Raw genomic sequence first — 27,480 nt, forward strand, 5'->3', positions numbered from 1 at the left:
TAAGCATGTCCATTATTGTTGACATAGTCACTTCCGTAATCCATACTCTTGAATAGGACTTCTGCATTTCTTTTGAACTGGTATTTTGATTTCATTCACACTTCCTAACTTTGTAGTTTGTATTTGCCTTATTTGAATTACATATTGCTAGACATTAATAAACTTCTCTTAAAAGTCAGTTGGAAATATCTGACAGATGTTTGGCATGTGATAGCTCCTCTCAGTGTAGGATTTGTCACATCACTTTCTTTTTGAAACTTCTGTGACTCATTCTGAGGTATTTGGCAAGGTTTGTACATGTGTCTGCAATGATAATTATATCAAAACACTCTATTCCTCATTCTGATAGATCCCTTTTTCAGAAAAAATGGTGAAAAAGCTATCTTAAAATTGGGCACATAAAGTGCTTTAGTGAACACCCTTCTTGTTGCTTTACTATTCTAATGTGTGTTGGGGGGTTGGGTGAAAGTGTTGACATGGTTAGTGCTTTGACCCACAGATGGATCTCAAAATCTGTGGCAACATATGTTACCCATAGCCTGTCAATGGGCATTATTATATTTTTGCCTGTTAAATATTTTTCTGTACTTGAATAGAATTTTTTCTTTTTTATGGTTCTGTTATGTAAAAGTATGAAGAACTATTGAAATATAAAGAAAGTTAGGGTAGTTGTTCATGGCTTCATGTTGAAACACTTGGCAGGCAAGCAATGACTTATGGCAGAATGTTAAAGCGTAGAATTATACAATCTAGAATTGTAGCTATACTTGCCTGTTTTACCTACCTAATGTATAACTCCAGTTTTAAGAAATAAAAACAGTTTGGGGCACCAGGGTGGTTCAGTTGGTTAAGCATCCAACTTCAACTTCATGATCTCACAGTTCGTGAGTTTGAGCCCCGCATTGCACTCTTTGCTAACAGCGTGGAGCCTGGAGCCTTCTTCCGATTCTGTATCTCCCTCTCTCTCTGCCCCTCCCCTGCTCACACTCTGTCTCTCTCTCCCTTCTAAATAAATAAACATTAAAAATTTTAAGAAAAAAAAATTCGTGGGATCACCTATGGAAGTACCATTTAAAATCCCACCTAGATTGTGTAATACGCATTATACCCCTTTGCATTGGAAAACTTTGAATTTTCCCTTTAAAATAACATTTCATATCTATGTTTCCTTAAGAAGTAGACCACAGTATTATCTTCTCAGGATTTCATCATTCACCTACTGTAGTCTTCTAATTAAATATTGAATGCTAATTTTTTTTCTGTATTGTTTTAAAGCCAATCTGAATCTTTAAAATTACTTATATACATTTAAAAATACCATTGGGCCATATATTTTGTTTCACAGTGTTTAATATAATATTGCAGTTGTTTTTACTTGGTTTTTAAGACCAACCATGGATAAATGTATTCAGCTAATAATACATAACAGTATTCAAAAATTCATGTATTCATTTTATATTTGGTTTCATGCTTAAACACAAGTTAGAATTTTCTTTAACATTTAGAAACAACTTGTACAAGAGAAAATGAATGTTTCAGAGCCCTTGGCACAGTATAGTGGATGAATGATTGTTGAATGAATAAAGTGGTTTTAGGATACTAGATAAAGAAGCTTATCTGAAGCAAGGCATATTTCTTCTTATTATATGCAAGATGCTACATTTTGTCAGTTTTCACCTAATATAAAATAACAATGATTCGAAGAGTGATGGTTGGATTTAAGTTAGTAATGATCCTCTTTTTTTTTCTTCTTTGTGTTCATTTTAGTTTTACTTTGCATAAATCCTGCCTATATTTCTTCTGTATTTCTGTTTTCTGGTGTTTTCCATTAAATAGATATTTCTAATGAGAAACAATATTTTTTTTAAGAAAAACTAGCAAAGAGGAGCTTTTAAAAATATATATGGTTTGGTTTAGAGTAAAATGGAAAAAAGTTAACTTTTAAAAACTCATGTGCTATGTTTTTATTTTGATTGTTTTTAGGTTGGCTGCCTCGCTATTCATGTAAAGAACTGCAGACATTTCACGCCTAAGAGTATCCTTTCTTTTGATTTAAGAAACATAGCATGATCATGCATCTGTTTCAGTTAAATATTGCTACATTACAAAACACTCCAAGACTTAGTGGCTTAAAACATTAACTATTTTATTATCAATCACTATGTGCATTCACTAGGTGGCAATTCTGCTTCACATTACACAGCAGGTGCTGCAGTCATCTGGCAGTTCAGAAGGGCTGGAATATCTAAAATGGCTCATTTACATGTTTGGTGCTTTAGTGAAGATTCCTGGAAGACTGAACTTAGCTGGAAAGCTGAAATGGCTAGACCTTTCTCTTTTTCCATGGAGTCCCAAGGGCTTGTCTTTTCATCATATGTTTTTTTCTGCATTAATTTTGATTTTTTAAAAATATTACCTTAATATATTATTTTGATTACTAAAGTTTTTGGTGTCCCCTTAAATTTTGGACCCTGACTGATGCCTCTCTTACTCTGTCCTAGACTCAGCCCTGGTCATGTCCACTGCATTTTAAAGTAGTCACAGGGCCAGACTGAAGAGTAGAGGAAAATAATCTCCACTTTTTGATGTGCAAAGTGACAAAAAAGCTTTTCAGCTATCTGTAATCCACCTCAATCACCATATAAGTTAAAGGAGAATTATATATCTTAGATGATAATACTAATTATTTCTAAGGAATAATTGTGCTGTTTAAACATTGTTTAAAGGATTTAATTTATCTTGGTGCCTTTACTTACATGGATTTCTCATTATTAGATTTATCATCACATAAAACCAGTCTTGTTATGAAGAGTTGGTGTTTGTCTTTTATGTAAAAGTTATTGAAGAGAATTCTATACAAAGAGATTTTAAAATAAAATTAATTAAATCATAAAAACAAAATTGTTTTAATTCATGGAGTGCTATGAAAAATAAAAATATTGTATAGTTTTAATAAGTATATAGTGAAATGAATGAGAGAATAGAAAACTGCTTTAAATTTTGTTGTCTTAATGTTAAAAATAAATTACTCTCAAGTGACTTTTCTGAATTTTTGAATTTCTACATAATTATGCTTAGAGAAGTTTTTAACTATATATTTCAAATATTTAATCACCTTAATAACATATAGAAACATTTGAAAAAAATTATAATGGAAATGTGAGGATAGAAATATAAATGACTAGTATATTAGAAATATTAGAAAATATTAGAAGTGACTAAAGAGTAAGCAATCTTCCTATTTGTGCCTACTATTGATGGGCAGAAATACTATTTTTAAAGAATTTTAAAATTGTTTAATATGCTCTACAATTATCCTATTTATTTGCTTAATTCTTAGGTTTCATCTGAATTGTTTAATGAATTAATTATATAATGTGTTATTGTACCGTTACAATAAAATTTGCTTCCTAAATATCTGTGTATTTTCAGTTGGTTTACAATATTACAGTAATTTGTTCATTCGCATCTCTATAAACAACATTGTAAAATGTACAAAAATGTGTAGCTTGCTACCCCAAAGTGATGAGAAGAACACTGTAATTAAGTTTGATGACATAAAGTATTTTTCCATACAGGTAATGTTAAAGTTCTTTTCTAGATATAAAATTGCCTTTTTACAGCTTCAAATAATTTACACTAATTATGTTCTTTTTTTAGGGGATGAGAAAGAAGCAAATGCAGTGTCCTTTTATTGGATATTTTACAGTATTCTGTTTATATACCATGGGCTATATTGGTGTTTTTTAAAGAAACAACTTACTGGAAAATTCATAATCTTGAGGTCTTCTTCCCTAAGATCTTAACTGTCTGCGGTTCTGAGTGTTTATCACACGTGCATTTTTCTCTGTCTTGCTCTTCTCCTCTCATCTACCCTCTTCTACCAGGTCTTAGCTTGGGCTGAAATAACAAATTACCATAGATATGGTGGCCTAAACAACAGTCATTCATTTCTCACCTTTCTGGACGCTGGGAAGTTCAAGATGAGGGTGCTGGCAGATCTGGTGTCTGATGAGAGCCTGCTTTCTGATTCCCTGATGGCCATCTTCTCATTATATAGTGACATGGCAGAGGGAACAGAGAGATTTTTATGTCTCTTAGAAGGGCACTAATCCAATTCATGAGGGCTCCACCCTTATGACCTAATTGCCTCCCCGACACCCCACCTATAAATACCATCACACTGGGGAGAAGACTTCAACATATGAATTTTGAGAGGATGCAAATGTTCAGAGAGTACCTTTTTTTTTTTTAATTTCCCTCTCTCCTTTCTTCTTATGTAAACCCTAATTGTTTTTGCATGGATTAACTTATTTAGTCTTTATAACAACCCCTCAAAGTATATGTACTCTTATTATCATCCTCATTTTACAGATGAGGAAACAGGTACTGTTAGGTAAAAGAACTTTCTTAAGGTCCTAGAACTAGTAAATAGTGGAGCTGGGAATGGAGTCAGTCTGGCTTCAGACTTCACTTTATTAAACTTCCTCTCACACCAGAGCATGCTATGCTAAGAATTTGCCTTTTTTTACAGTTAAGCTTCTTAGAATCTTAGGGGCACCTGGGTGGCTCAGTCAGTTAAGCATCACGAGCCTTAATTTCAGCTCAGGTCATGATCTCACCTTTGGTGAAATTGAGTCTGGCATTGGGCTCTGCGCTATCAGAGTGGGATTTTCTCTTTCCTCTCTTTCTCTTCCCCTCCCTGTCTTTGCCCCTCCCCCTCTCTCAAAATCAATATATTTTTTAAAAAGCTTCCTAGAATCTTAAATGTATCTCAAAGTTTTCTTTAAAACAAGCAGCACTGTTTCATTCAGATGTGGGATTCATTGATTAGTTGTTAGTCCTAAAAGTTTTATGACATCAGTTAAATTTTAGTGAAATCTTAGAACATTTCCTCCATGCTGTATATTTTTTAACCTTTAGTTTTAATCTTCAGAATTTTATTTTGCTTAAGTCTTGAGTATTGAAGATAGTTCTTTAAGCATAGTTTACAAAAAAAACCCCAAAAAACCATGGGGTACCCGGGTGGCTCAGTCAGTTGAGCATCCCATTCTTGATTTTAGCTCAGGTCATGATCCCAGGGTTGTGGGATCAAGCCCCACATCCAGCTCCATACTGAGCGTGGACCCTGTTAAGATTCTCTCTCTCTGCCTCTGCCCCCTCCCCCACTTGTGTTCTGTCTCTCTCTCAAAACAAAACAAAACAAAACAAAACACACACAAAACAGGCATAGTTTTGTTAAAGGTAACCTATGCTATTTCTTTTACTTTGCAAAATAGTTTTCCTGAGCTTGCCAATTTTTCACGAATTTTGTGGATGTATGTCCACTTAAATAAAAGTTGAAATTAGCACTGGAAAAATAATACAAATTAATAGGGTGCTTATCTTTATAAGCATAATCAAAATCTTTTTATTTATTTAAAGTTTTTTTTTTAATGTTTATTTTTGAGAGAGAGAGAAAGAGACAGAGCACAAGCAAGGAAGGGGCAGAGAGAGAGAGGGAGACACAGAATCCAAAGCAGCCTCCAGGCTCTGAACTGTCAGTACAGAGCCCAACATGGGGCTTGAACCCACTAACCATGAGATCATAACCTGAGCTGAAGTCTGATGCTTAACCAACTGAGCCACCCAGGTGTCCCGAAAATCTTTTTCTTTATTTTAATAGGAGCTGTTAGTTTGAGGATATTAAGAGAAGAATTTTAATGGAATTCTAATAGAAAGTTTGGGAACGACTTAGTAATAACTACATAGAAAACTGCACAAGGGAATGAAGATTAAAAAAGCAAAACACATATTAACTCTAAGAAAATTAAGAAGTGATAGAGAAAAGGAAATATAATCATTGTAATTATATTGTTAAACCCTGAAAAATAGTTACATATACACAATAAACACTAAGTATTAGTCTAACAAAAAGTATGATCTATAATATATTGGAGGAATGAAGGGAAGAGAATGTAAAATCTGTCGGGGAGGGTGTTGAGCTAATATTTTTCCTCCACAATAAGCAATTAATTGATAGTATCTAAAACTACAAAAAAATCACTTAATCTAGGCATGTTACTATGAAACATTATTTCATGACGAAAACCAGAGATATCCCTTTAAAAGCTTGAAAGGTGGCTTTTGAGGCTTTTAGGGGGTGGATAGGGTAGTATTCTAAAATTAAACCCAGGATTTACTTTATAGAGATATGACTGAATGACAACATGGAATGGAGAGACTAATGCCAGTGAGAGAAGGGAACAAAGGGATACACTACATAGGGCCACAGGGGAAGTATCAAGATGGTCAGGAGACAGAACACAGAAGTGAGGAGAGAGTGAAGGCTAAAACCTCCATTGGGATTTATTTGAGAAAGCAATGCAGGAGAGGGTTAAAAATTTAGGATTGGCTAGCATGAATAATTCCCATAGTCGTTTGGCTGTAGGGGTAGTCTTTAGTTGCTTGGTACCTACCTGGGCCTGGGACGATTTAGGGCAGGGGAAATATTGCCTCCCTGTGAGAGTTAGATAAGGAGTAATTAGGGCTAAATTTTGGGATTGGTTTGCATATGAAAGATAGTCTTCTATCTAGCTAACCCCTTTTCTATCTCTAGGAATTGGTTAGCCCAGGGAGAGGACATCTGTCTCTGGCCAGCAAGCTTTTTAAGATGTCAAAACATCATAAAATAGAGAAAAAAAAAGATTAAACATGGGAGGAAAACAAAGTTCTTATTTGTTTCAACCATTGTAGAACTATTTGACTTTGAAACTATGTATCACATAACGGATAAAATAAAAGAATACATTTTCTACTTTAGGGCTTGAATTTGCTAAAGCTTACAAAATAGATCTAGTTAAAAATAGAAAAAACAACAACAACAACAACAACAACAAAAGGAATAGTAAGTGGCTTTAATCTAGTTTTTAGGCTTTTTTAGGCTTTTTCTAAGGGTTTAATCTAAAAAGCTATTGAGTAAGTGATGTTAAAACTCATGTTAAAGAATAAATACTAGTGAATGTCTGATTTGGCCATGCTGGAGTAACTGATATCAGATGTACTCTTCTGCTCTAAACAGCTATAAAATTGAGTAACTTATATGAAGGAACTATTTTCTGACATTTAACAAGGGAAATCGGAGGGCTGTAATCCTTAAGAGGAGGGAAGCAGAAGAAGTGAGCTCCACATTTACAACAGCTTTCTGTCTGGCAGTGAATCTGGCATAAGAAACTGAAACCCAGGGGTACGTGGGTGGTTTAGTGGGTTAAGCGGCTGACTTCGGCTCAGGTCATGATCTCATGGCTCCTTAGTTTGAGCTCTATGTCGTCCTCTGTGCTGACAGCTGAGAGTCTGGAGCCTGCCTTGGATTCTGTGTCTCCCCTTCTCTCTGCCCCTCCCCTGCTCATGTGCTTATTCTCTCTCTCTCCTTCAAAAAATACATTTAAAAAATTAAAAAAAAAAGGGACGTGAAACCAAAGAGTGAGTGATATTGCTTGGTGGAGGAAGCAGAGGCTGAGAGAGGAAACAGATGAGAATTTGGGGCTGCTAAGGTGGCTGGAATTTGTAAGGTGGGGCACTGGAGAGGATGGAGAGCAGACAAGGAGCCCCAGAAATCTGTATAGTTATTCCATTCAGGTCCTTGGTTGGATCCTATGGTGTGCATATGTAAAGGGAGTTTCTAGGAGGAATTACAGAGAATAGATGCTGGGGAACTGAGAGCTGAATAGAGATTTCAGAAATCACAAATTCAGAGTTATTGGAGTTTTATGCAGCTAACGTGGAGAGATCTTGTTGAACATTACCAGTATTAATCTGAGATCACAGAAAGTCCAAGTGTTAGGAATAAGGATCATGTCTTAAAAGTAAGGGTTAAAACCCCGGTACCATGGACAAAGGCTGAGATAGGCCCATCATCGAACCAAGCTGTCATAGAATCAAGATGATCTGCCAGCAATTAACTGCCTTCCAGAAAAAAAAAGTCAAAACTTAGTAAGGGAAGATATAAAAACCCAGAGTCTCTACTGCATAGCCATTATACAATAAAAAGATGCTGCTCATGAGGAAATAAAACCAACAATAGAGGTAAACCCACAGGTGACCTAAATGTTTGAATTAGGAGACAAGAACTTGATAGCAACTATCATAAATGTGTCAAACTGGAAAAGGAGGACCAAATGGATGATCACAATGGGAAATTTGAAGAAAATGGAAAATCTAAAAACCAAATATAATTCTAGATCTGAAAAATACAATATTGAAATGAATTCATTTGAAACATTCTGGACAGAGCAGAAGAAAGGATCTGTGAATTGAAAGATAAGTTAGTAGAAATCATTCAAATTGTAGTTCAGAGAGAAAAAAGACTAAAAAAACCCAGAAGAGACCAGTGGGCCATATCACTCAATTTACAGATGTTCAGTTACATCCCAGAAGGAAGATATTTATTAGAGTATTTAGTATTTTAGGTTTTTCTCTGTTAAACATTTTCTAGAAATAATGGAAGACATCAATCAGTAGATTCAAGAAATTCAGTGAAGCTCAAGAAAAAGAAGTACAAAAATGATCATACCTAAGTATATCATAATAAAACTGCCAAAACCCAAAAATAAAGAGAAAATCTTAAAGGTAGCCAGAGGGGAAGAACACAGCATGTTTAGATGAACAACCATAAGAGTAACAACAGACTTCTCATCAGAAACAATGGAGTTCAGGAGATAAAGGAATGCCATCTTTCCAGTGCTGGAAAAAAAAAAAAAAAATCAACCTAAATTTCTAAACCCAGTGAAAATATTCTTTAAAAAGATGGTGAAAGACAAAAGCTAAGAGAATATGTATCTGAAAGACCTGAATTATAATAAACCTCAAAGGAAGCTTCAAGTTGGAGAGAAATGATCCTAGATAGAAGCCCAGATGCATAGGAAGGAATGAAGAGCACTGGTAATGGTGACTATATGGGTAAAAATAAAAGACTGTTAAAAAAGAAAAGACTTTTTAAAATGTTTTCCAAATTTTGAATTTTTACGTAAGGGCTAAATACATTTTTGGTTCTTCAAAATTCCATCAGTAAACAAATTTGCATATCATAATGTAATATGTATTGAATACCTCTATAAACCATTGAATAGGGCACCAGGTTGACTCAGTTGATTAAGCATCCAGCTTGATTTCAGCTCAGGTCATGATCTCACAGTTTGTGAGATCAAGCCCTACATCGGCTTCTGCATTGGCAGTGTAGAGCCTGCTTGGGATTCTCTCTCTCCCCGCTCTCTCTGCCCCTCCCCCACTTGCTCTTTCCCTCAAAATAAAATAAAATGTAAAAAAAAAAAAAAACCATTGAGAACTGCTAGTGAATAATTAAAATTTTCTATCAAGACATAATCACATGATTTCACAGTAAATTACCTATGAATGTTGTATATTCATTCTGGTCCTGAATTAAAATATCTCATAATTTACAAATTCTTAAGATCTTGGTATTCTCTTTCTCAGAGAATACTTTGTTGACGATTGCTCTACAGTAGGTCCTACAGTGATGCTCTATTACAGATAATGATGGTCACAGTGTAACCCTTCCATTTATGTGTTGACCTCCTTTCTCAGTAGCCTGCAGGCTCCCCATGCTCAAGGGCTTTACCTTACTATGCTCTATTATATCTCTGGTGCCTAGAATTCATTAACATTTAACAAATACTTATTGAATTAAAATGTTTTTTTTCCAGAAAGCCAACAATTTAATAAAGGAAACATTTTAATTAAAAAAATCGTTCTCTGAAAGACTACTAATTGTTTAAAACAAAATAATAATGATGAATGGTAAAATTTGTAGCATATGTAGAAGAAGAATATATGATAGGAGTAGCACAAAGAATGTGGAGAAGAGGGAATCCCTGTGCACTGTTGGCAGGAATGTAAATTGGTGTAGCCACTATGGAAAACAATATGGAGGTTCCTCAAAAATTAAAAATAGAATTACGATATGATCGAGCAATGCCACTTCTGGGTATATATCCAAAGAAAACAACATCACTATCTCAAAAAGACATCTGCACCTCCATGTTCATTGCAGCATTATTTATAGTAATCAAGACATGGAAACAATCTAATTGTCCATGGGTGAATGGCTTAAAAAATTTGATACACACACACACACACACACACACACACACACACACACACAGGAATATTATCCATCCATAAAAGGAGATCCTGCCAGTTGTAACAATATGGATGGACCTAGAGGGCATTATGCTAAGTGAAATGAGACAGAGAAAGACAAGTATTGTATGATTTCACTTATGTGTGGAATCTAATAGCTCCAAGAAAACAACTTATAGTCACAGAGAACAGATTGGTGGTTGCCAGACGTGAGGTTTGGGGAGTAGGCAAAAGGGTGAAGGTGGTCAAAATGTACAAACTTCCAGTTATAAGTAAGTAATAGCATGGTGACTATAGTTAGTAATACTGTATTGTGTGTTTGACAGCGCTAAGAGAGTTGATCTTAAAAATTCTCTCATTACAAGGAAAAAAATTGTAACTTTGTGCTTATGAGCCTTAACTAAATTTACTGTGATAATCATTTCACAATATATACAAATATCATTATGCTGTACACCTAAAAGTAATGGAATATTGTATGCCAATTATATTTTTAAACAAATATTTTTTAAAAGTCCCTAGACTGGAGAATAATGAGATTTTTTTTTTCTAATTAGCAAAAGAGTGTGTGAATTTTAAAGGTCACGTAATAGTGGTATTGTGTTACAGAGCTCAAGGTTGGGAGAGAATTCCAAGTTGAGATGATGGTATACGTTTTATCAATAAGTTAAGGAACAAAGACTGAAAAGGATGTTGGATATCTTTCGATATTGGGTTTTTGGATTACCTAGATTTGCTGGATTGGATATTGGATTACCTTTTGTAAGATTGTTTCAGTAGAGTGTTGAGGCTAAACCTTTGTGTAGAGTTAAAAAGAGAATGTAGGCAGTGCATATTTCAAAACACTGTAATTGATGTTACATATAAAAAAGATCTTGTTTTTTGTTGACACTAAGGTATATGTGACTGTGAGATTGAAAAGTTATAAAGCTAACAATATATGTAAACATCACTAGGTTGTACACAAAAGTATAGTTTATGGATGTATTTATTCAGAAATTATACCTGAAATTCAAACTGAAAATTTAATAATTCTTTTTATATGTGTTTTGTATCAAGATTCCCAGGCGTCAGGATGATGAGCGGAATAATATTTACTTGGAACTGATGAAATATGACAATACAGAAAAATATCCTTTCTTGTTAGGGAGTGTTCAGGTACATCTTTATGACATAATTCAGGTATGTATCAAAGTTATTTTTTCACCTTGGTATCACATTGTCCAGTTGGTGTTTGTTATTATTTGTCTGTGTCTGATGAACTCCTTGTGGTTTATTATCTACCTTCAAACTCATGTGCTTAGGAAACAATATCTCCCTTGGGCTATATTTAAAAAAACAAAAGTTTGTAACAGCATAATATTTTTAAAAATTTATTATGTAGAAGGGCAGTGATACCTAAAAGACTAATGAGCATGTTTTATTTTTTTTTTTCTGGAATGTTTTTAAGCAGGACTCAAACCACAAACTCTCTTAGTGGACAGCGCAAATTTCAGTTCTTTATCCTTAGCTGGGCTGCTTGCTGTCTGCCCTGTGCATATGTTGTTTAGGGGTCCGCCAGAGTTTGGGACAGGATTTATACACAGAATTTCTGGTTTCTTCTCTCTTGCTTTCTCCTTTGTAGGAGTACCCTCTCACTTTCCAGCAGCCATACTGCTCTGAACTTGAAGGAAGAGAACTGATTAGTGAACAAATATAAACAAACTTAAGGATTTTCAGAAATATTCCTTAGGACACAAAGCAAGGAAGCCTTCAAAGACTAATGGAGTTACATCAAAAGACATAGGAACCAGATTCCAGGGACTTCTGTTGGCCAATTTCAGGATAATTTGAACATCCAAAAGACCATTACAAATTCTGAATGAGGAAAAATCCATAAATCTTGGTGATCTTAAAAAAAAGAATAGGGGAAGAAAAATGGAATTTTAAAACTTTCAAACAGGAGAATGCCAATTAATAAGTGTAGGAAGAATGATAGAATTACAGATTGACCATTTCTGCAGTTCTTTTTTTTTAATGTTTATTTTTGAGAGAGAAAGAGGGAGGGTCAGAGAGAGAGGGAGACAAGGAATCTGAAGCAGGTTCCAGGATCTGGGCTGTCAGCACAGAGCCCAACGCAGGGCCCAAACTCATGAACTGCAAGATCACGATCTGAGCCAAAGTCCGATGCTCAACTAACTGAGCCACCCAGGCACCCCTTGCAGTTCTTTATAATGAATGATGATTAGTTCAATCAAGACTTACCATTGCTACTAAAAACATTAGGTAAGGGGTTATTGGGGCATAAAATATTTCCATGATGCCACCATTAACAGCCTACAGATTAATTGTTGCAAAGGGCAAAAGATGCCTCTACAATAGAGCAATGTTGTGGTTACTGCTTTAACCAAGAGCTTGAACTTAGTATAAGTAATTGTGGACAATTTAACATCATATGCTTCCTACGGTGGTACAATATGAAGTATACAGCATAACCTATGAATGGTTCTCATCAAAAATGTTTAACCCAAATTTAACGAAGCAGGGTCTAGATCTAACTTTTAGTTTATAGGAATTAGGAGATAGGGAAAAAATTGATACCATGTTGATATAAGATAAATACATAATGTGGACATAACAGCTTAGATCCCTTAAAAAGTTAAGGTTATTAAAAAAAATAAAGATGGAGGTAACTGTTCTAGATTAGAAGACACACAGCTTTGATTGAATACAGGTTTGAAAAAGATAAGTTATAAAAAGACCTTCTTGAGACAGTTAGGAAAATTTTGAATTTATATCACGTATTAGATAAAACCCTAAAATAACTGTTAATATTCTGAAATGTAATACTGATATTGTGGTTACATAGAAGAATGTCCTTATTTTTATGGTACACAAGGTGAAGATTTAACATTTTGGTATAAAGTGACATGATGGCTGCAACTTATGAATGTGCATACACGCAGATAAAGCAAGCGTGGCAAAATGTTGAAACAGTTTTTAACAGTTGTTAAATGTTTGAACTTGTTTAATCTAGGTGTAGGGTGTGTCGATACTTATTGCTGTAGTCTTTCAGATGATCTATATGTTTCAAAAGTTTCATAATGAGAATTTGGGGGAAATCAGCTTTTTCAGAATATTAACAGGCATCAGACAAAGGAGGAGAGCATACTGACTAATGAATAAGAGTAAGCAGTTGAAGATTCTCAGAAAATTAGGGAGGAAGGATCTTGGAAATGACTAAAATTTCCTCTACTATATAGCAATGTATGCATCAAAAAAATGTATATTATTAGTCACATTTTGTTGAAGGGAGTAGGGCATTTGGACTATAGTTGTATGTGTAAACTTCTCAGTATTTTTATGATGGTAAAAATTTTTAGATGAAAAATATGAATCACCGTCCACAATTGTAATATAGCATTTCATTTCTCAGAATTTCATTCCACATCTTTTTAATAAACATAAACAGAAAAATAGAAAATATAAAAAGCACCAAATGCAAATTATAGGACTGAAAAATACAATATCTAAAATCAGAAATTCATTTGATGGATTTAGCAGAATAGAGATGCCAAAGGAAAGACTATTCTTTTTCCTCTTAATTTCTTTAAGATATAGTACTATTTAAAAATATAACCTTCATACCACTTTGGGAAGATACACAAATCTTGCAGTTTTATAGGTTCTATAACCTTGCCTTGTGTAGTTTATAATGTTTGTAAATGTAATGCATATGACAACTATAGCATAAAGGGTAGGTAGGGGGTGAGCTTTAAAGGACCTATAAAATTATGGGATTTGTGTATTTTTCCCAAAGTTGTACAAAGTAAATGTAATTCAGTTGAAGTTCCTATGCTGTCACCTGGTTCAATCTCCTGCCCTTCCCCCGCCCCCAAAATATAATAATTATCTTAAACTGTATTTATTCCTTTGTTTTTTTTCCATAGTTTTACTACTTATATATAGTTGCAAACTAATATAATTTGTTTCTAAAGTATTATGCTTCTAAGATCAATACAGGTAATCTCATTTGCTGGCGCTCATTATCTCTCTGTTATATACTGTTCCATGTGGAGCATTCCTCATTTTATTTGTCTATAGATTTGTTGATGGACATTTGAATTGTTTTCAGTTTTTACTATTCTCTCTGCTGCAATGAATTTTCTTGAACATATCTTCCAATGCATATCTGAAAAAGTCTCTACATTATGATGAATTGCTCTCTATGAGTCTCTTTGATGCATTGCTACGTCGTATGGTAAAGAGACCATTATTATTTAATGGACACAGTCATCAAGGAAAGCAATTTTGGTTATTTTTGGATTTCCCCAAAGAGCTGTATGATTTTAGCTGTGGTGTGTTCAAGATATTCTGTTTCTGTATAATATCTGTCAGTATCCTTTCTATAGGAACTTCTACCTTAATTAAGAATTGTGTCATTTTCCTTATTAGAATTTCTCAGTTACTCACTTTTGGTCAAAACTAAGATCCCAGAAGTACAAAGCTGACCATAAGTGCTTTGGGGGTTTTTGTTTTTAGTTTTTGTTTTGATACAGTTTTATTAGCTGGATGTTGTCTTGGGATGATGACTGTATAATAATAGTTAAACATCTGCATATCAGACAATAGAGGAAAACAAGAACTATGTGACAATCACAAATGTAATAATAAATTTTTTGAATCCACTTTGTATCCAGCCCTATTGAAGTAGGTCTAATGGGAGAGTAAGTCACATGGATGAATTTGGCCCACCTTAAATAGACACGTAGCCTTTAAAAAAAAACAAAAACAAAACAAAACTGTTCTTTTGAGATAATTGTAGATTCAGATGCAGTTGAAAGAAATAATAGAGATCCTTTATCCTTTACTCAGTTTCCTCTGATGGTAACATCTTTCAAAACTATGGCACAGTATCTCAACCATGATACAGAATGTTTCCACCTCTACCAGGATCCCTCATGTTGCCCTTTTATAGCTACATCTTCTTCCCTCCTGCCCTACCCCCTCCTTAACCCTTGGCAACCAACCACTAATGTTTTCCTCCCTTATTTAATTCTCTCATTTCAAGGATATTACCTAAATGGAATCACACAGTATGTAACCTTTCATGGTGGGTTTTTTCACTCAGTGTAATTTTCTGGGAAGTCATCCAGGTTGTTCTGTGTTTCACTAGTTCATTACTTTTCTGCTATTGAGTAACACTACAGGGTGTGAGTGTACCACATTTTTTTTTTTTTTTAACAGTTTGCCCATTGGAGGACATCTGGGTTTCCAGTTCTGGGCTGTTCTGATTAAAGTTGTTATAAACATTCATGTATAGGTTTTGGTGCAAGTGCAAGTGTTCATTAATCAGATAAATTTCTGGTTTGTAAGATAGTTGCATGTAGAGTCATTAAAGAAACTGTCAAACTGTTTTCCGGAGTGGCTAGGCCTTGTACATCTTCATCAGAAATGAATGTGCAGTTTCTCACCATCCTCATCAGCATTTGTATTGATGCCATTTTACAGTTTAGCCATTCTGATAGGTGTGTAGTATTATCTCATTTTGGTATTAATTTGTAGTTCCCTAATAACCAGTAATATTGAACATCTTTTCATGAAGGCCTCTTAATTTATTAATGATTCTACTTTTCCTGAAGTGTTTACCTGGGTATAACAACATGTGTAGGCTACTGTGTAGATAGACTCTACCACACTGGAGAATAAAAGGTCAAGGAGAATATTATAATCTAGAATTATTCTAGTCAACAAATTTATGCTGGTTTGTCTGATCTCTAAAGCTTGAGCTGTATCATTTGAGTCACATGCAGGGGTAAATTATAAACCATTTGTTTTAGTTCTAGAACTGCTAGCTAGGGTAGAATTCGTCATGCAGACTGGTCAAATTTAGAACTTGGATGAATTGGGAAGACCTGATGACCAGACCCAAACTGTAGATCATGTTTAGAAGCATGGAAGGGCCATTTTAGTGCAAAACAGTTATTCCACAGGTATACATGAAGAGGCCGCAAATGTATTGTTATGATTACCAGTTATTATCAATTACTTTCTGAATATAATTGGCCTTATTGCGGAGAACAAAGACCTTGAGTTGAATTTTAAAAATCACATAATAGGTTCTACATAGCTTTGTAAAAAAAATGATTGATCTGTAGCTTGTATCATGAATCCCTTGTTTCTTCTCATCCCTGATACATCTTGCATTCCTTTGAGGCTCTGGGAGAAAACAGAAACATCAGCTAATTGTTAGGGCCTAGGGTCCAGTTAAGGCATATAAACATATTGGAGTTTATAATATTCCTGTATTGATTATAAAAGGAATGCGAGTAATAATTTTGGGATGAACTCTGGTACTACTTTTGACTATTGGTTTAGCTATATGATCCTTATCAGATAAGCCTAGGACTAGGTGATAAACAGAAAGATGGGTAGTACTGTAATTCTTTGAGAAAGTCAAGAGAGAATTTGAAGGTGTGAAATATTGTTAGACTAATGCCTTGTAAAGCATCATACCTTTGAGTATCTATCTCTCTATACCTTTGAGTAGTTTAGCATTGCCCCCACCTCCACCCCACCCTGCACTTTCCCAGACTGGGCCTAAGCCCAGTAACTTGCTTTGGGCAGAGCAAAACCAATTTCAGGACAGGTTGCCAAACAGCTCATTGCCACACATTGAAACTCACCAGAGGAGCTGAGTGAAAGCAAGCCTAAAACTCAGTGGATTTGAGAAGCACATTCAAGATGAACATATTAATTGGCTCCAGTGAAGACTTAATTGGCAGATCTCAGTGAGACCTAGAGGAAGAACTCAAAGATATTACCATAGTTTAAAATATGACTAAAAGTTTACTTTATATATGAGGGAGATGAATCACTCTGTAGGTCAAGTTCTTTCATCAAAAGCAGAGGCACAGTTTATAAAAGGGAAGAAAAAAGCAGTCTTGAAACAATACAGTATTTCCCCAGTCCCCACTTTGGGAAAAGGGATGCTATCAAGAATAAGAAGCTATAAAGAGCAGGTTGACAGGATCATTAAGGAAATCTATTTCAGTTATTTGCGAATTTTCTGAGAAATCTTGTGACTATATGAAGAACATATATGATATGCTAATTCTATATGAAGTCGGCCATGTACCACCAGATGTTATTTCCTTCATTATAATGCTTCACCAGGAACTGAGAGGGCAGGAGTTAAATAGGTTCTGCAGATTGCTGGGTTTTACAGGTGGTGAGGATGTATGAACCAGGTGCTAAAGTTTTCACTAAATGAGAATTATGACCAGAATGTCTGAAACACATGCCAGATAGCATGAAGCTTAAAAATGGAAAACTGCTTATATCTATGTGTAATAATATGATCTAGGAGCACTAGAAGGGGAATGTGGAGGATGCTGCTCCACCTGCTGGTCTTGAGGTATGTGGGCCTTCACTTGAGTCTATGAGGGAAACAGCATCCTTAGTGGTAAGCCAAGTCTTAGGTAAAATAAAGAGGAAATGTTTAGTGGAGCAGTTAAAGATGGGAGGTTGTTTGTTAACCCTGGGATGCTGGATTAAATGGGAGGACTGATAGCACGGCAGAGATGATGAGAGGTGGTGAACAAGGATACCCAAGGTTTACCTGGTTAAAAAAATGCCAACAGTCCTGACGATGAGAGAAGCAGCCCTATCATGAGTCAGCTTATCATGCAGATTTTTGTTAAACCCCACAAAGGAGTGCAGGCATGGTCCTTTAAGACTTGGAGAAAGGGGAACTATGACTAGCAGAAACATTTTTGTCTAAAACATAATGTAAATATTAACATTTACTTTTGGTACAACCCAGAATTTTTATTTTCTTCCAAATATTCATTATAATTGTATTTAGCTATTAACGTGCATTAAAAATCACAATCTGATTTTCCAAAATTTATGAAATAGTTTAGATTACATATGGATGATTATATGAGTGACTCTGTATTTGAGAATTTTATCATTTATTACTTTTTTCCAGAAAGGGTGCTTTATTGAAGAATTTCAAATGTTGAATAAAAACATAGTAAGAACTTTAGTGAAACTCCCAAAGCTTTGTGCACATACTTAACATTTTTTATAGCTTTGCTCTGATATAGTTTTAACCTCTGATAGTGTTTCCATTCTCTTTGTTACTCTACCAGTCACTATTTGAATTCATAGAAATTTATTAAATAGAAAGAACAATATTTGCTCACAAAATCTTCATCTCCACCTTTTTGTTTGTTTGTTTTAAATGCTGCTACCTTACTGCTAAATGGTGAACAAGAAAACTGAAATCATTGGATAAGAGAGTAAAATATCCTAGCTGCTGCTTTGACTATTCAGCTTTAATTGAGGAAATATTTTTCTCCTTGAGGAGTTTCTGAAGAGTTGTTTACAGTTCTCACTTGAATTTCTTTTTAAGTGCTTAAAATTATTATTTTGATTAATTGGTCTTCTATTCAAAGAGACTTTTGCCAATAGCTAAAACAGGGACAAGGAACATAAAGAAGAGAATGATGGACATTTGAGGTCATAACCTCTGATACCCTCCTTCATTTCACATTTGAGCAAGCTAGGGTTCAGAGAGATGAAATCACTTGTCTAAATAAAATTTTTATCTGAAAATGGAAGTGGAGATAGGAGAAGTGTGAGTAAATACTTTAAAACCATATGCATGTATGTTCATATATGTATCAAGGTAATCCTATTAATTATAAATTGAAATTTTCTCTTTAACACTCATATAATATTCCTTAACATAAAGTTTTTAACATTTCAGGAACTCCATAGATTCTTCTATCGGGGTTCCTTGGGTGAATTTTTTTTTGTTTTTTAATCAGGATGTATTAATGCTTTGGTTTTTTAAACATAAATTTGTGATGTAAAAATATTAGTTGGCTATCACTTTTTCATTAAAATATCTTTCTGATCAATAAAATACTTGCCACGTGTTTAGTTTATCTGCAGGGTGGAGGTGGAATTTATGTTCTCCTATGGAAACTTTGGTTATGGATTTTCACATCAGGTTAGTTCCTCTCTTTTAAAAATTATTCTATAGCTCTTTAGTCAAATCTCTTCTGAGCCTCTATTCAGTTTGGTAAATCCTTTAAAATACATATTCTTTTTAAAAAATGAAATAAATATTTTTAAAAGAATGCTGTTTTTCTCCGGCCTAAGGATAAAGGAAACTACCATTTTTTATTTCCGTGTACATTTAAAAATAATCTTTATTCAAAACGCCTTTATCATAAAACTTTGCTCTTGTGTCTGTGTTTTCATTGGGTTAAAAACAATTATTTTAAGTATGTAAGAAGTGTAGATTTTTGTATCTAAAAATACTTATTAAAAATGGAGTCATTAATTATATTCACATAACATTTTTTACTCTGGTCACATATGTTCCTCCTCCCCACCCCCCACAGTTATTTCAATATCTGGTGTTATTTGAGCCTTCCTTCATTTATCAAGAAAGTAGTATTTTCAAAGAAGTTAATCCTCCTAGCTTTGGCCTGCCCCCTTTAAATTCATTACATATATCCATGTTCCAGTGGAAACTTTTGTACATTAACCTGTGTCCTGTTTTTTTATTATGTCCTTAGGCTACATTTGTTTTGAAATAACTCTTGATATACCTTGGTATTATCACAACTTTGGGGCATTTATAAATCCAGTGCCATCAGTGGTGCTGTTATATAGGGGATATGACCTGTATACTTTGCATATAATCTTTCATTTCTGTTTTTTGCTATTTTTTTATAGTCTTGGGTTTTTTTTTAAATTAGGAATTGAGAGTAGGTACATTATTCTTATTAAATAAGTTTATTGCTGTATTATCCCTGGTAAAATGTTATTCTAAAATTTTGCCTATGGTATATCATAATAGTTTTTAATGCATTTTGAATCAGAAGTGATATACAGAAGAAAGCACTAGACACAATCTTTTTTTCATCTTTTTTCCTTCTTTCCTTTGATTTTTCTTTCTTTTCCTTCTGCTTATTTATTTTCTTGTGAATTGGCCCTTATAGGGACTTCTGTTTAGTCCCTTTTGTAACAGTTTATAAGCACCAACTTCAGAGGTAGATTTTGTGTCCGGATATAAGTAAAACATGTGGCAATCACATTCGTAGGGGATATCCTCTTTTAAGACTAGGCAAGTATTATTTTATGTAAGTGGGCTCTACCAAAAACATGGAACAGAGGTATTAGGTGAAAAAGAGTGGGAAATATAAAAGTTTTTGATTTTGGTTCTATGTTGGTGAACTTTTCAGTAATATAGTTCCCTACTCCCCTGTCTTGATAATGTAAAAAGAGCACTACACTGGGGGCAGATAAAGCTGCATTCAAAACCTGGCTATGATGTCTCTTGGGTAACCCTTGAACAAAGTAGTTCATCTTCAGCATTTTTTTGTAAAATAGGCACAGTTATCTACATCATAGGATTATTGAGAGGATAAAATAATATTAAAGATATAATGTTCTTGACAGATATTTAGTGCTCCATAAATATTAGTTCTTTTTTCCTCTTTTAATTCTATTTCTTTTTTAATGTATTTAAGGCTTATAGTCCTAGAGAATAGTAGTATTAGAGTGAACTGTAATTGTAACTAAGCAGTGTTAAAACACACGATTTTCTTCAGTTAAAACCTCTTCAGAAAATTGTTGAGCCATCCATGTTTATGAATATTGCACCACCTCCAGAAAGAACAGACCCTGTGACGTAAGTGTTTGAACACTTATGTACATAATAAGATTATGTGGCATTTAAAGCATTTAATCCATTTGATGGATCATTTTGGTGTCTTAAGACCTAGCCAGAATGGGCTAGACTCCAAGGTAAAGAGAGTAGTGAATTGTTTTGCTTAATAAGATGGGAGAAAATTTGGGTTTCTGGGTATATTCCTGGAGAAATAAAATAAGAGAGGGTGCTTCATGGCTGATGGGGGGAGGAGGGAAGGTAGGGTTAGCTTGATAAGGAAAGATAGTCAGTGAGATACCCTCTTCTAGAAGGAGGTGAGGGACTTGTAAGATCAAAGTGTCTAATAGTTCTCAGTTTTATGCTCTACAGTATAGTAGTGTTACCCCCACTTTGACATATTGCAGTTGTTACCTACAAATCTTCAGCAAAAAGTCCATGCTCAAAAAATGTTATTAGCAAACCAAAATTAAATGGTTTAATTTAAACCATTAAACCATTAAAAAATGTCAACCAATCTTAAAATTGAAACAGTAAAAATAGATAAAAGAAAAATGAGCACCTGAGATAGAAATTTAATCCATAGTGCTATCGAAGAAAAAGAAATGGAGAAAATAGGAATGAGGGAAATAGGTATAGGATGAGAACTTATGTTCTGAAGTGCTTATTGTCCTGTAGTCTCACCAGCACTGGGTATGTCCACTTGATATTGGTCATTTGTTGAAATGGTAAAATTTGAATGTTTTATGTTTATTGATCATTGTTTCCTTTTCCACTCATTGATTCGATAAACATTCATTAAATGTCTGCTATATCTCCAAGGCATTGCAAATACTAAAATAAATGAGGCCTGGTCCCTGCCCTCTAGTAGCTCATGGTTTAGTGCAAAGTTAACTTGTAAAAAGAAATTATTATAATACAAATGAGATAAGAATCCTCCTAGAGGTAAACATAAGGAACTATGGGTGTGGGATAGTGGTGGAAGGAACAAAATTGGGTCATAGCAAAATTATTGATTTATGATAAGCAGAGATTCTGCATTTAATGTTGCAGATTAGGGTGTTAGAAAAGGCTCCATTTGGTTGTTTGGTTGCAGAAACATGAACCAAATGAAGCCCACTTGAGTGAATTAGAAATGCCAGACCTGCCTTGGTTTAATTAGAGGAAGGTATTCAAGGGCATAGAAAGATGGTGATATTGGCATGGATTTGTCTTTAAGACCTACTCACTCACCCAGGGAGGGTCCAGAAGATATACCTTTCACATGACAGTGAGAAGTAAATTTGTGAGGGGACCTCCACCCTTGAAGAACTCTGTGATTGCTTTTCTTTGTGGGCCAGACCTCACAGTGGGAGCTGCAGTCACTGAACTGGGAAAACCTGAATGCAATGGGAATAACTGGATTCCAGGATGGCAGGGGCCAAGTGATGGCACTCAACCACCAATGACAAGACACGTTACCGTAATAGACAGTAGAGTCAAAGCAGCGATCAGAATAGTTTGACTCACATGGACCTTTGGCATTGACTAATTAATCATGGTGTTCCTAGAAATAACATATATAGGAAGCCTACTAAATTCTTTCTTAATCTGTATAACCAGAAAAGTTCTAGGTCAAGTGAACAAAACTCTGACCTGAGTCATAAAAAGAGTCATAGCTCCTCAATCGTTTCCCAGATTTGAGCCAGTTTGCAGACCCAGAAACCTTCAAATGAAGGGGATGCTTTCTCCCCTTAAGGAGAGATGCTAGTATGCTGATAAAAATTTGTAATGTTAATCTTTCTCCCAGCTTTCCCAAAAGGGAAGGAGAGCCTTTTACCAGGGTTAATTGTACATTAGGGAAAAGGAAATAATCAGACCTTTCAGAGACTACTACTAGACTTTTCAGAGACTACTGGACACTACTGGCTCTGAAATGACACTAATTCCTGAAGACTCAAAACATCACTGTTGTCCACCAGAGTAGGGACTTAGGGAAGTCAGGTGATAAATGGAGTTTTAAACCCATCCTGTGGTTATTTCCCTAATTCCAGATTGCCTAATTGGCACCAACACACTTAGCTATAGGTGAATCGCTACATTGATTGCCTGACCTATGGACCTAGGGATTTTAGGATGGGAAAAGCTAAATGGAAGCCACTAGAGAGCTACCTCTACCTAGGAAAACAGTAAGCCAAAAGCAATACCACATTCATGGAGGGATTCAAAGATTAGTGCCATTATCAAGGACTCAAAGATATAAAAGTGGTGATTCCCATCTCATCCCCATTTAGCTCACTTATTTTGGCCTGTGCATAGAATAGATCTTGGAGAGTGACAGTAGATTGTTCTAAGCTTAACCAGGTAGTGATTCCAATTGCAGCTGCTGTACCAGGTGTGGTTTCATTTCTTGGACAGGTTAACACATCCCTTGGTACCTAGTATGCAACTAGTGATCTGGCAAATGCTATTTTCCCAGTATAAAGACCATAAAAAGCAGTTTGCTCTCTTTCAGCTGGCAAGGTCAGCAATATACTTTCACTGTCTTACCTCAGGTATATCAACTTCTCCAGCCCTATGTCATTAAATATGTTCACAGGAATCTTGATTGCCTTTCCCCTATATAAAACATTATACAGGTTCATTACAATGATGCCCTTTAAGCTGATTGGATCTAGTGAACAGAAAGTAGCAACTAATCTAACTTACTTAGGTAAGACATTTGCATGTCAGAGGTTGTAGGAAGAATTCTGACAAAAATTCAGGGGTCTTCTACCTCATTGAAATTTTGAGGAGCCAGTGGTATGGGACTTGTCGAGATAATCTTGCTAAGGTGAAAGATAAGTTGTTGCAACTGGCCCTTCCTATAACTAAAACAGAGGCACAACACTGGTGGCTTTTTTGGATTTTGGAGACAACTTATTCCTCATTTGGGTGTGCTACTCTGGCCCATCTAACAAGTGACTGGAAAAAAAAAAAATATATATATATATAATCTTTTTTCCCCTCCTCATATCTTACCATCATGTAACATACGCTATATTGACTTTATATTATAATTGACTTTATATTCTATTTAAGTATTGTTAAACTTGCATCACACTATTTAAGTTTCAGGGTATTAAGAAGAGTAAACATCACTCAAAGACTTTTATTCTTTTCTGGGGAAGAGGCTAGTGAGTTTTTGGTTGTATGCAGGATAGTTATGTCATGTTATTGTTCTCATTTGGAGATCAAATATGTTTTAAAGAGATACTTCTGGGTGTCAGGTTGACAAGTGGTGGGTGGACTTGTGATGATTAATTTTATGTGTCAACTTGACCAGATCTAGAGGTTGGGAGAGAGGTCTGGGATTAAACACTTTCTTTCTTTCTTTCTTTCTTTCTTTCTTTCTTTCTTTCTTTCTTTCTCTTCTTTCTTTTCTTTCATGTTTGTTTATTTTTTGAGAGAAAGACAAAGCACAAACGGGAGGGGCAGAGAGAGGGAGACAGAGTCCAAACGAGGCTCCAAGCTCTGAGCTGTCAGCACATAGCCCGATGCGGGGCTCGAACCCATGGACCATGAGATCATGACCTGAGCCAAAGTCAGACGCTCAACCAACTGAGCCACCCAGGCACCTCTGGGCTTAAACACTTTCTACTCCTCATTAGAACTTCAGGTCCTTATCTCCTTTCCCATCCCTGCTGCCCATCTTTGTAGTAAGAGTGCTCAAGAGAGCACTTCTGTCAGGATCTCTGATCTTTTTCTTTTTTCCTAGCTCTACCCTCTGATGGTTCAAGGTAGACAGGTGAGATTGCAATGTAGAATTGATAGCTACCACTGATTTTAGAAGTGTCATTTGTGTAATTTCAATATTTAACATTATAACCAATTTTGCAGAAATGTAATTACACCACAGCCAATAGAATATCCAGCATTCCTATCCCCAGACCTGAATGTTACTGTTGGGATGCCAACTGCAATGCCCCAATCCAACCAGCCATCTGTAGTGCGACTTGAAAAACTTCAGCAACAACCTCGGGAAAGGTAAAAAAAAAAAAAAAAAAAAAAAAAAAAAAGTCTTCATCTCATTTATGTGTTATTTGTACATTAATTTTTTCTTTTGAGACATGAGCTTTAGATATTTGTTTAGAAAAGTCAATGAAATGACAGGAAAAGAAGTGATAACTTATTTACAAGGGAGAAAGTATAATACTTGCTCTACTCTTGACTCAACATGTATTCTATAGGTCTCTTGTGCTTTTTTCTGTATTTCCCATCCTTTTTTCTCTATGCTTCAGTGTAAATAATTTCTCCCATCGTATCTTACAGTTCACTGGTTCTTTTTTCTTTGTTTCTAATCTGTTGTTACACTAATTGAATTCTTTTGTGTGTGTATGGGTTTTTTTTTTTAAGTTTATTTATTTTGAGAGAGAGGAGAGAGAGAGAGAGAGTGAGCTGAGGAGGAGTAGAGAGAAGGAAAGAGAGAGAAAACCAAGAAGCTCCACACTGTCAAGTGCAGAGCCTGATGTGGGGTTCAAACTCACAAACCATAAAATCATGACCTGAACTGAAATCTGGAGTCAGACACTTAACCGACTGATCCACCCAGATACCCCAAACCAATTGAATTCTTAATTTCAGTTATTTTATTGAAGTTATTTTCCTTTATTTTATAGTTTCCACTTCTCTACCAAAATCCCCTGACTTCTCTTTGAATTCTTTGAACATATTAGTCATTGCTATTTTTTAAGTTTATTTCTTTATTGGGGTACCTGGGTGGCTCAGTTGGTTAAGCGTCCAACTTCAGCTCAGATCATGATCTCAACATTCGTCAGTTCGACCCCATGTCAGGCTCTGTGCTGTGCTCCAGCTCAGAGCCTGGAGCCCACTTCAGATTCCGCATCTCCTTCTCTCTCTGCCCCTCCTCCGCTCGCACTCTGTGCCTCTCTCAAAAATAAAAACATTAAAAAAATTTTTTAGGTTTATTTATTTTGAGAGAGAGAGCAAGAGAGAATGCATACACATGAGTGGAGAAGGGACAGAGAGGGAGGGAGAGAGAGACTACAAAGCAGGCTCCACACCATCAGCATAGAGCCTGACATGGGGCTTGATCTCACAAACTATGAGGTCATGACCTTAGCCGAGATCAAGAGTTGGCTGCTTCACTGATTGAGCCACCCAGGCACCCCAACCATTGCTATTTTAAAGTTCATCTGTGGTAACTTTATTATCTGGATCTCCTGTAGGTCTGTTTCTATTGGGTTTTTTCCCCTCATAATTTTCAGTCAAGCCTTACATTCTCATATACCTAGCTATTTTTATTGAGTGCCAAACATTGTATCTGTAGAACTAATTTGTGGCTCTTGATTGTATATTCTTACAGGGAGGATAGACACTTGCATCTGTCAGCCAACTAGACTAGGAAACTAGCAATCCCAGATCACCTTAATTCACTTGAGATTGAGATTGAAATGATTTAGGTTTGTTTCCTATGAGGATTAGTCTTTTAATGGTTTAATCTTATTCCTAGTAGTAGGACTGGGACTAGTGTGAAGCAAGTAAGTCACAAGACAAGGAGGCTCTTATTCTCGTGGTTTAACCTTTTGGGGTCCCAACTGAAAGCCTAGATGTTTACCTTGGCTTTTCATCCTTGGCAGGGTCTGAACTCTGCTTTTTGTTCCCTAATTCTGGCATATCTATCTCCAGGCTCTTCTCATTTTCTTAGCTCTTAGCCACCACAAATGCCTGGAAGGAAAAATGGTACCAAATGATGGGGCTTATTGTCTCTGAAATTCCTATAATCTTGGATCTGTAAATCCTTGGTGCTTTTATAACTGACTGATGCTTTCAGACACAATTTTTTAAAATTTTTATTAAAAAAATTTTTTTAATGTTTATTTATTTTTGAGAGAGAAACAGAGACAGACTGCAAGTGGGGAAGTGGCAGATAGAGAGGAAACAAAGAATCTGAAGTAGGCTCCAGGCTCTGAGCTGTCAGCACAGAGCCCGACACAGGGCTTTAATTCATAGCGAGATCCTGACCTGAGCTGATGTTGGACTCTTAAGCAACTGAGCCATCGAGGTGCCCCACTTTCAAATATAATTTTTAAAAAAATATTGTCCAGCCTTTTTAGTTGTGTAGTAAGATGGTTTATCTGAAGTAACCTAGTCCACCATTGCCAGAAGCAGAACTCCTTGGTCACTTAAAAAATGATTATTTATGTTGAATACATTTTTTACTCAGACTCATAACTTATTAATTCATTAACATTGAGCTGAATGACCAAAGAACCCCTTTATCCTCTATTCTGATGTTTTATTCGTTTAGTAACATTATTGAATACCTAGTGTGTGTCAGGCACTATTATGGGGTACTAGATATACAATGGTGATTTTTAAAAACATATTTGTTAGTGTCCTCTTTCCTTCTTTGTAAGCATAATGAAGGTTTATCAATACCCCCATCCCACCCCCACCAAAGTCTGCTGTTAGTTTCATTGATTTTTTTTTCTGTTGTCTTTTTAGTTTCTATTTTTCCCCACTCTGGTCTTTGTTATTTCCTTTGTTTTACTAATTTTGGCTTAGTTCTTTTTCCTGGTTCCTTGAAGTATAAAATTATTTGAGATCTTTCTTTTTCTTATTGTAAATGCTTACTGCTTTTAACTTACCTCTTAGAAGTGTTTTTGCTACATCCCATAAGTTTTTATATGTTG

The 27,480-nt window shown here is 35.2% G+C and overlaps 1 protein-coding gene across 6 annotated transcripts in view; it reads left to right on the plus strand.

Moving 5' to 3' along the window:
* Nucleotides 1-27,480, plus strand: part of C2CD6 (C2 calcium dependent domain containing 6) — a 153,832-nt gene that overhangs the window by 34,298 nt on the left and 92,054 nt on the right. For 3 of the 6 annotated variants that reach the window (XM_053906297.1, XM_053906309.1, XM_019439201.2), the window contains exons 3-9: nucleotides 1,984-2,035; nucleotides 3,433-3,578; nucleotides 11,197-11,319; nucleotides 18,110-18,154; nucleotides 19,070-19,138; nucleotides 20,751-20,830; nucleotides 24,665-24,811. In XM_053906297.1, coding sequence (XP_053762272.1) covers nucleotides 1,984-2,035; nucleotides 3,433-3,578; nucleotides 11,197-11,319; nucleotides 18,110-18,154; nucleotides 19,070-19,138; nucleotides 20,751-20,830; nucleotides 24,665-24,811 — 662 coding nt within the window. The remainder of the gene's footprint in view (nucleotides 1-1,983; nucleotides 2,036-3,432; nucleotides 3,579-11,196; nucleotides 11,320-18,109; nucleotides 18,155-19,069; nucleotides 19,139-20,750; nucleotides 20,831-24,664; nucleotides 24,812-27,480) is intronic. The other 3 variants (XM_053906305.1, XM_019439204.2, XM_053906302.1) reach the window with 2 other exon arrangements.

The sequence above is a fragment of the Panthera pardus genome, unplaced genomic scaffold, assembly GCF_024362965.1.
Source record: "Panthera pardus isolate Hobbes unplaced genomic scaffold, ASM2436296v1 HiC_scaffold_10, whole genome shotgun sequence".
NCBI classification, from domain to species: domain Eukaryota; kingdom Metazoa; phylum Chordata; class Mammalia; order Carnivora; family Felidae; genus Panthera; species Panthera pardus.